This window comes from Misgurnus anguillicaudatus, chromosome 18, assembly GCF_027580225.2.
Source record: "Misgurnus anguillicaudatus chromosome 18, ASM2758022v2, whole genome shotgun sequence".
Classification (NCBI taxonomy): Eukaryota; Metazoa; Chordata; class Actinopteri; order Cypriniformes; family Cobitidae; genus Misgurnus; species Misgurnus anguillicaudatus.
The window spans coordinates 35,329,212-35,339,710 of NC_073354.2; the positions used below are offsets into that span (position 1 = coordinate 35,329,212).

Here is a 10,499-nt window from a genome sequence, read left to right on the forward strand (position 1 = left end):
TGGCACTGCCTTACCGGCACCTGTTACCCAAAAAGCCATCGCCACACCTGTCTTCAAGAGGGCTGTTGTTACCCCTGCACCTGTTATCAAGATGGCCGCTGTACCTGCACCTGAGCCACTTCACAAAATGGCTGCCTCACCAACCTCTCCAGTTCACCCCAAGACCCGACTATTGATGTCAAGTCTGCTGGATACCCAAATGGTGTCAGTACAGACATCTAGGACCCCACATCAAGTTTTATCCTGTTCTGTGGTTCCTACGGCAACAGAGGTATGTCCTTTGAACTCTGTGCTTCCTATATTTGCCATGGCCCTGTGGTGTGCGTGTTTTTTTTTTTTGGTCTTCTGTTTCATGTGAGGATTCTCCAGCCCATGAATCTGAATCATCTGATGCACCTCCTGTCATTGCTAGAACCTGAGCCTCCTGCACATTCCGTCAAAAGTGAATCGTCTGAATCGCCTGGCTTACCTGAATCGCCTGTTTCACCTGATTCGCCTGTTTCACCTGGTTCATCTGTTTCACCTGGTTCACCTGAGTCACCTGTTTCACCTGAGCCGCCTGTTTCACCTGAGTCGCCTGTTTCACCTGGTTCACCTGAGTCGCCTGTTTCACCTGGTTCACCTGAGTCGCCTGTTTCACATGGTTCACCTGAGTCGCCGGGTTCACCTGATTCCAAGATGGTCAATCATGAACACTATAAACTCTCTGTCTTGCTCAAGATGGACATTTATGAACTCCAGGGGCCTCATTTATCAAACGTGCGTACGCACAGAAGTGTGCGTAAAGTGTGCGTAGGAACAGTTTTACGCAAAGTGTGGAATTTATCAAATTGCACTTATACGTAGAAATGTGTGTAAATATACGCACACCTCTGAGTATGCGTACGCAGAGCATCTAGTGGTAGAATAGCGATACTACACAGGACCCTGTTCCAGTGAGTAAAGAAGTGTCTATTTATTATCCACAAGCAGGTGTTAAAAACGATTAATGTCAGTATGGTAACAGCAAATAATTATAATGATTTATTTGTGATATGTATCTTTATCTGTGAAAGCTCTACATGTGATTTGTATAAATTAAGTCTCCGGTAAATGCTTGAACAGTGCAATGGCTTATCTTGCGATATTGGAAGACTTGGCAAATAATCCATTCCGCCGGTAGCGCGTTTTCAAAGATCGCGCCAATGATGCTGATTATATATGCTGCTGTTTAAGGTGGAAAGTTGTCCTCCTCCAGTTGCACTCGTTTCACGTCGGTGTGCTGTGACGCGTTTTTTTCCCCTGATAATTTAATGTCAAACAACTTTTTTTATTTCTGAAAGTGTTCTCTCCCCCTTATATTCAATGGAAACTCACTGGTAACATGTTCCCATGTAGATTTGTTTTCTTTTGTTAGTTATTCCTCCCGCACTAAGTAAACCAATCAGGATGTGTTATTAGGATTTATCCTCATCCACCAGTAACTCAATTTCTGTGTCTGTAAAATTCCTCTTTTACGCTCTCTTTGTCATTAATGCGATAAGGGAAAAAGCACAACCACGTGACATATAACGGGAGGTGTTGTCACCATACATGGTTCATTGGAGGCGTTTCGGAATGCAAATGACTATGAACGTGCACGAGCATGGTGCTTAAGAACAAGTGGGATTTATCATCAAGGATTACTTACTGATGTGCGTACGAACCACGTGCGCACGTTTGATAAATCCCGATTTTTTTGTACTTAGGCACATTCTAAATTTCATTCGTAAGTACAAATATAGAACATTTTCTACGCAATGTTGATAAATGAGGCCCCTGGAATTTACTGTGTTTATGTTCATGTTGTCTGATTACTTTGTTCTGCCAGCCTCTCTCTCTCTCTCTCTCTCTGCTAACTATGTTTTCAGGTCTAGAGCGCCTCCTGCACCGCCTTGGTGTCCAATATTACCAGTACCCTGGTCGGCAGGAGCTCCCCCAAGTATTTTTTGGGGGGGTAGTACCCGGACGCATGGAGGAGGCAGAGGACACCGTGGATGAAGCCGAGGTGTCCAATCTTCCACTTCTGCCTCATGACCATGGTCCACGCCTGCCTCATGACCCTGGTCCACGCCTGCCTCATGATCATGGTCTGTCCTTGCCCCATGACTCTGGTCAACCATGGCCCCATGACCCAGGTCCATCAGGACCTTATGACCCTGGTCATTACGATGTATGTTTAGATTACAGTCAGAAACCTGGCTGTGCTTAAAGATTAACCTACTTAAGTCTGTGTCATTAATGTTAATCAAACAGCCCATGACAAAGAGACAAATAGCTCTAAAAATAATAATATATTTAACTCATTCACCGCCATTGACGAGTTATCTCGTCAATTATGAGTTAATATTTAACTAACAAATGTGCCTTTCTGGACGAATTTCAAAGTGAATGTGTAATTTTATCCACTAGATGGAGCCAAACCGCCAATTTATCAAAAACGGAAGTTAAAATGATTTGATGAATTATTTGAACTGCCTTTATGCTTGATAGTCATTCTGAGTCTGATCTCTAACATAAATTCCTTTACAAAAACGCATTTTTTAAGCTTTTTGCTCAAAATGTTGTATTTTTGAAGAGAAATATCCATATTTCAGTGGTCAAATTAAGTGGAAAAAGTAAATATATAATGAAAGTTTTTTCCCCATTTTGTTTGTGTGTTTGTTTGTTTGTTGTTTGTTTGAAGCAGAGGGTGTGTTCTTTAATTTGATATAATTTGTATGTTTATATATTTATAGAAGATAATTTTTCCTGCAAGGAATTTTGTGAAACTTTTGTTAAAATCACAAAAATGCAGGTGGGCAACTTTTCTCAAAAAGGCTGGCGGTGAATGAGTTAATTTATACAATAAAGACAGTGTTATGATTCGTTTAATATAATTTCTGTACCTTATGATAATTTCAGACCTTATTAATTTACAACTTTGTTCTTTTTTTAAATGTTTGCAATTTCTTTATTTGTTATTAGATTTTTCCCACCCACTTTTTGCTGATCCGAAAAATAATTTGATCTGTGCCCTAAAAACTGTAATGTTTTCCGGACTGTGAGATTTGTGATCCGTCACACACCCCTAGTAAAGTTAGTACAAAGTGATAGCCATAAATGCATTTGTACTAATAAATGGCATACTAATTTCTTTCGGTGTTTCGGTTTCGGTTTTCGGCCTTGGTTTCCTTTTTTCGGTTTTCGGTTTTGGCCAAGGATTCTCATTTCGGTGCATCCCTACTTGTCATGTCACACTTCCCATTTCACTTCCCAGTTTGATCGCTATATATCCGATTCATTGTCATAGTCACACTGCGAAGTATTGCCAGAGTAACACCTGCCTTACTAAGCGATTCATTGTCATTGTTGTCTTGTTTCATGGTTCTGTTTTCATGTTCATGGTTTTGACCCTTGCCTGGATTTTTGGATTACGTTTGTGGATTACCATTTTGGATTTGTTTCCCTGCCCTTTTGGGATTCTTCTAATAAACACTCTGCACATGTATTCGTCTCTCTCTCTCTCGCTTTGTGTAGACAGTCCCTTTGTTACAGACAGAAGTATAAATACAAAATGAAATACGAGCCTCGGCGTATCATCCTAAAGGATCACATTTGTAGAGCCGATGCGTAAATAAATCGGTCGTAACCCACCGCGTATTTTGGGTAATATGAGATAAGGCTGGAAAAAACCTTATCATCATTCTCGGTAAGAGGGACCGGCTCGAAATGTCCTTCGCCAGCAGGACATCGACTTTTGCACGCAGTACATGTGCATCGAACGCTTTCACTATACTGCCCTACAAAGCGAAAGCGCAGTAACTACGCATTTGGTCAAAATTAAGTTAAGGGTTAAAATGGGCTTTGTGAGATCTGTTGTGTCTTGTGACAAAGTCTCCTGGTTAAATTTTGTCCCATTTCAGAGAAATGTGTGTGCCAAAATTGCAGTAACATGTTTGACTGGCTGGTGTAAAAAACTTTAAAGCCATTTTTCTCAGTTTCAGTGTTTGCGTAGATACTGCACTTAGCCTTTGGAGGGCAGTATAGTGAAACGAATGCCCGTAGAATTTGGGGGAGTGCCGGTAATTGTATTTCGTAACCGAGGCGGACAGTGCGTAAAACTCAACGAGACGGGCTGGGAACTGAAGCGAAGCATCCAGGGACCGTACGAGGAGAATTAACGACGAATTACCCGCGGTGGGGCAGCGAAGCGAGACAGGTGAAACTGCCGGTGTGTCTGCTGTGACAGCATAAACATCTACAGTATGTGTGTGTGTGACACTGACCTGAGCCCGCTGAGGGTGACGGTCGTCTGGTCTCCTGTTCGGAGAGCGCAGACTCCGGAAAAACACCCGCTGGCGATAGAGGAGAGGTAGGGTGAGCTGGTGTGCCCGCTCACGGCTCTCTCGATCCTCTGGAGACCTGGAGAGGGAAGAGGAATGCACTCTTATGTGTGGTTAAGTGGGTACCGGCTGGACAGCCGGTGGAACAGATGCAAACCAAGAATTTTTCACCCGACCCTCTACCGGGGGAAGGAGCGAATCACCGACTCCTGAAGAGTGATCCTCTGCCAATCCGGGTCGCCCGTACTGGCCACTTAAACTCCCGATTTTCACGGAAAGCGGCTAAGCGGGCGGGGCGAGCTGCTGACGACCGGTTCCCATGCGCTGCCGAGATGGGGTCCGAGGAGGGGAACAGAGGTGGCCGCCGCAGGATGCCGACGGCGAGAGGCAGACTGAGGAGCCGGCGTGGTGGACCAAGGGCAGCTCTCTTTCGCCGGGGCATGACCTAGGAGATCGCCTCAGTCTGCGCAGCGGAGCTGTACGACTCCACGGGCTCGCCGAAGAGGCCGGTCTGTGAGACAGGAGCATTCAAGAAGTTGTTCTCGTCTGCGTCCGTCATGTAAGCCAGACATAGCCAAAGGTGGTGATCTTGAACACTGTGGTGGACATCGCACGACTGAAGGTCGCGGCTTCCCTCGTAAATCTCTAAAGCCTTTGCTTGGTGAACCTGCAGTAACGTTATTGCGTGCAGGGCTGAAGCCGCGTCTCCGCATGCCTGATGGGCAGCGCCCATAACCGGACGACTGTCTATACAAACACGGGAGGGAAGGGTTGGGTGGTCCCTCCAGGAACGCAGCTGCATCGCAACCCCCCGCTCCACTGAAGGGATCCCCCCCTTAGCGGCTCCGTTGGTGAGGGAGGTGAGGGGTGAAAGCTGAACGGCCGAGACGGCCGCAAATCACTTCAGCTCTTCGTGCCGTCGGGAAAGGCAGGCACAGGAGGTGAGGACCGTAGAGGCCCGGGCAGCTCCGAAGTACCAATCATGTGGGCGGAACGGTTCGGGCGGAGAGGAGTTAACCCCTCCAACTCTACCGTTTCCGTCGCTCGACCGGGCACGGCCGCCATCTCCGGGATGACTCCGCCTCGGAGGGAAAAAACGGACACCCCTCTGATGCTGCAGAAGTGACGGGACCAGAAGGAGGTCCAATGGATTCGGCAGAAATCGCAGAACACGACTCTGCAGTCTCCACCGGAGCCTCAACCGGCTGAGGATGAGAAGGCCGGTAGGTGTAGGACGCATCCTCCGTCCTACTCAGCATAGTGATGCGAAGAGCGTCCTGCGAGCGCTTGACAGCCGCACCATGACGGCGTTCAGCACTGCAAAGGCGCGGACGTCGTTCCCGTAGAAACGACAGTCGTCTCCGCAATCCAAGAGGGTTATGCTCTCACAGAGAGAACAAAAGCTCTCCACGAACGCAGCCTCGGAGTGCTCGATGCCCAAGCACGAAGACAGCGCTCGTGACCGTCACTGGAATCCCTGTACTTCTCACATCCAAGATCACACAGACGAAAAACTATCCTGAAAAGGACGCTGATCTCCGAATATACGAGAGAGTGGCTGTCTTTAAAAAGACACAGAGCTCTCACGTATCACTCTTTAGGGAAATCACTCTTTAGGTGCTCAGCTGATGATGCGCACAGGGAGAGGCAACGCACACACTAAACTCAAAACAACAAAATATGCAGAGCAGTGGAATACTGCGAGCGTCCGCTGTGTCAGTACTGCTTGTCAATCAACTTCAGCAACCGTTCCCAGCAGAGCAGAGAGTAGCTTCTCAGTAGCAGATAATGCCGGCTTTCGAAGCGATAAAAAAAGAAGCTGATTTCTATATTTGCACCTGTGGCTTATATACGCACCTGGCGGGGCGGCGCCAGCATTATGCAAATATCTCAATGCCAAGTTCATTGGCGTTTTAGTAGTATTCGAAGCAGATTGGTCTCTCTAAGCGAGTTCCCAATTCGTCGGTCACGACGTGACGTCGTAGTGACCGACTGAAAGGGAACTATTGAGTGAACTTTACAGGACACAGGTGTGAAACAACAAGTAACCAAAGAAACAGAGAAGCCGCTAATTAAGAAGATAATTAACTAATAAACGTGATAAACTAAATGAACAGGGAAACACCAGAAACTAAAGCGAAACTGTGACAGATACACATGAGCAAACATCTAATATATATTGGTACTACAGCGTTTGTGATTTGTAGGCCTATTTAAATATAGTTGTAAATTAAGGTAATAATAAGGTAAGGGATGTGCCTGAAGCCGAATACGTTATTTGTAAAGGCACAGATAATGGCTTCATAACGAATTCATCCGAATAACAGAAAAAATATTCAGCCAGACACAATCACGTTTTTCTGGAACAACCTGAATTTATAAACCCCTTAAAGCAAGAAAAATATGTGTGTGAAGTGAATGAGTGTAATCTATGAAATGACATGTATGACATTTTCTGTGCGTCTCTTATTTAGAAATCCAAGCTTTTTGGAATTAACTTAAAAATCTTAAAAACACTGCTAACATCAAAATTCCTTTAACCCAGCTGTAAAAAAGTTAACCGAAGTTTTTTTTCGCTTTATTAAATTACACAAGACCAGAAAAGTTTGATAAAATGCTGCACTCTGATAATAAAATATTCGTTAATATACAGACTCCGGTAACAGATGATCTTTTCATTACTTCAAGTTGAAGCAAGCTTTATTGTCAATGGTGAATATCAAATAAATAAGTAAATAAATAAAATATGAAAATGTAACATTTTAAAAGCAAAATTTAAACAGAAGATTACTATGACATGAATTGTAATTGCACATATTGCATAAAAATAAAACATTTGAATTAAATCTGTTTCTAAATACCTCATTGTTAAAAATCATGTTACTTGTTTTGAAATAATGGTCAAAATGATTTTTAAATAATAGAGCATATTGTTATTTGAAAATTTTAAACAAATATCTGATTATTTATTTATTAAGATAAAGATTAATGAGAGTTTATTTTAAACATTTTGTTATGTTCATGCAAACTCTGTCAAGCGGAAACGCTGTTACCAATTAGTCACAGGGGCACACCTATGCTGGGAGCGGGAGCGAAAGCACTGCGTCATGAATTCTTGTCAAAACAAATGTTTTTGATCTATTCTACATGTGTGTATCGGTGCGCCTCTTGTCGATCTTAATAACTTTTTTTAATAAATCAGTTCCCGAACTTTATCTTTCTCAATAACTCAATAAACATCAAGCAAGTCCTGCATTTTATTTTCAAATTACTGCATGTTTTTAAACCAAAACCAAAATGTCAGACGCACACGCATCTTTATAGTATTAGGTTAATCATTTAGGATGATGCACCTCTCGGAAAACGTACAAATAATGATCACTTTAGATAATTTATTACTGGAGTACACTGTAAAAAGTCATTCTGTAGGCTTGTAGATTTTATGAAATTGAATATGTAAACTTTATTTAATAAAATTAATTTCATGTAGTTTGGTAATTTTTGTGTTAAAATTACTTTAAAATGACTGGAATAAAAACAACTTAGTGTTTTTGTGAAGGATTTAGCTATTCTTATTGTGTATCTGCGAATGTAGCGAATACTGAATAAATCCAACGTAATACAAATGAGCTGTTTTAAATGAAAAACCATTTCAGGTTTATATGCAGGTCGTGAGCGCTGAGGAGACTGATTTAGGAAATATTTCTGTTATTGTGCCAAAATTCAAAGTTTTGAAAGCATTTCATTCGAGAATGTATGTTTTTTTAACAAGGTTCATAAAGATATCCCCTATTTAAACATTTCCTTCGAGTTTTTGGCGATGGGAGCTCCAGATAATCAGCGGGCGCTCAGCGCTCATATATACCGGACAACGGCGCCTCACCTTGCCTTTTTTTTCATTCAAGGTTAGCTTGTGTTGGCTATAGTTTGAATATGTTTTGTGTTAATTTATGAAAATAATTTGCTTTTCAAAATAATTTATGATTTATTTATTTGTAAGTTATATACAAATTGGTATAAAATTATATAAGAACTGTATGTTCATACACACAAAAAAACAATACATTCATTTCTTATTTGACGTAATATTAATGCAAATATGAAATAAATGACTGACACTTGCGGAAATGTGTTTATTGCTGAAGTGAACTAAAAAACATACATTTTGGGTGTCTTTGTGTGAGGACTGAGACAGCATCCACATGAATGAGTCCAACTCAACATTGACAAATGTGATTGGCATGAAACAAAAATATCAGGAAACTAACAAATCACTGGATTGCTTAAAATAATGAGCAGCATAAAATATGATTTTCTCTTTTTATAATTTGACATCAAAGTGAAGAGTGGACTTAAAGGGTACACTTACCCTATTATTGAATCATGACTTTAATCATATATGATTAAACAGTTTTCAGTTCCTCTGAATAGTTTTGTATTAAACATCAACTTGGGTTTAAATCACAAAACCTACATACTATTGAAGACAGGACATTAAAAGACAAGTTAAAAACATTTGTAATATACATCTCAGATCTAAATCTGTCTGGCACGTTTTGCTCAATGTGTTGTTTAAATTCTCTTGTTTATTTATTCAGTCACTGGTTATTATTTATCTACAGAAACTGTATTCATTCAAATGTAAGAGTACCTGAATGACTGAATCCACAGATATAAGTGAATATGAGAGTCTTAAAGGCCTTCTGAAAGCGAGGATAAAAAAATCCATAGATCAAAGGATTACAAGCTGAGTTAAAATATGCAAACCAAACTAAAACATCAAAAACATCAGCTTGGATCACATAATTAAAAAAAGGATTAACAGCTGCAGCAATAGAAAAAGGCAGCCAGCAGATAAAGAAAACTCCCATAACAAGAGCCAGAGTTTTAGCTGCTTTTCTTTCTCTGTGTGCAGAACTTTGACTGTTAACACCTGTGGTGATCACAGACACTTTCTCTGACAAAACCTTTGCATGTTTTTTCACAACATTGAATATGATGATATACAGAGAGGTCATTATAGTTCCTGGAATAATAAATGCCAATATTATACAAGTTAGTCCCCATTCTTTGTTAAAAAACAGAACACAGCCACCAAAACAAGACATCTGTAATAAAAAAGCTTCCAAACCAACAGCATTCACCCCTGTAAACACAACAGAAAAGCAGTACACAAATGAAAAGATCCATGTAAGGGTGATACATACAGTCACAGTGTTGTTTGTGATCCTCATTTTGTACCTCAGAGGGTCACAGATGGCCCAGTATCTATCAATAGATATTAAACTAAGATGTATTAAAGAAGAGAAACAGAGGGTTACGATCAAGCTAGAGTGAATTTTACAAATAACATCTCCCAAAAACCAGCAGCCCTCGACAGATCGCACCATACTGTAGGGCATCACCAGTAAACCCAGCAGACAGTCACACACAGCCAACGACTGAACGATCAGATGAGTTGGAGACTGAAGCTGTTTGAAGTAAGAGATGGAGATGATGATCAGCAGATTCCCAAAAACTGTCATGAGGATCATAAGTGAAATAAAAGCGTACATTGCCACTTTAACAACAGTGAGACGATGAGCTCTAGGACAAGAGTCTGGATGTAAAGGATAACACAGGAGAATATTCTCAGTCTCATTGAAAGACATCGCGTCTGCCCGAACATCTGAAAGGACTTCCTTTGTAATTGTTAACAGGTAGACAATTATCACCCAAAGTTTAAACTGAATAATTTTAGAAATTACAACTCTAAAGAAACATAAACATAAATACTGTACATGCCCATTCGATCTAACTCCCCAAATAAACTTGATATAGCTCAGATGTGTTCATTTATACACATCAGGTCAGGTCTCAACCCCTCCCCAACTGTATACGTAACTAACTGATACACAAACATCTTGACTCATGAGATTAGAATAATTTGATGTTATCTAATATTATCTGTGACTTGATCTGAGAGCAATAACACACAATATTTTGTATTCTTCAAAATGGGGTTTGTGAAAGTCTTATTATTTTCTGGCTCCCCCTTGCTAATAAGACTAATGTTAATAATGTAGGGCAATATATTAATGTTTTTAATCAAACAAAAGAAACAAAAGATTTAAGGGAAATGTATATTATTTAATACTAAAATCTAAGTTTAGGTGT

General features: G+C 41.0%; 1 protein-coding gene across 1 annotated transcript; it reads right to left on the minus strand.

Moving 5' to 3' along the window:
* Positions 1 to 8,974: 8,974 nt before the first annotated feature.
* Positions 8,975 to 9,994, minus strand: LOC129429961 (trace amine-associated receptor 4-like). The gene has a single exon (XM_055186965.2). It carries the CDS (start codon positions 9,992 to 9,994, stop codon positions 8,975 to 8,977), a length of 1,020 nt encoding a protein of 339 aa, XP_055042940.2.
* Between the last annotated feature and the right edge of the window lie 505 nt (positions 9,995 to 10,499).

Coding starts and splice junctions, on each gene's coding strand:
- LOC129429961 (XM_055186965.2), bottom strand. CDS start 9,994: ATGTCTTTCAATGAGACTGAGAATATTCTCCTGTGTTATCCTTTACAT.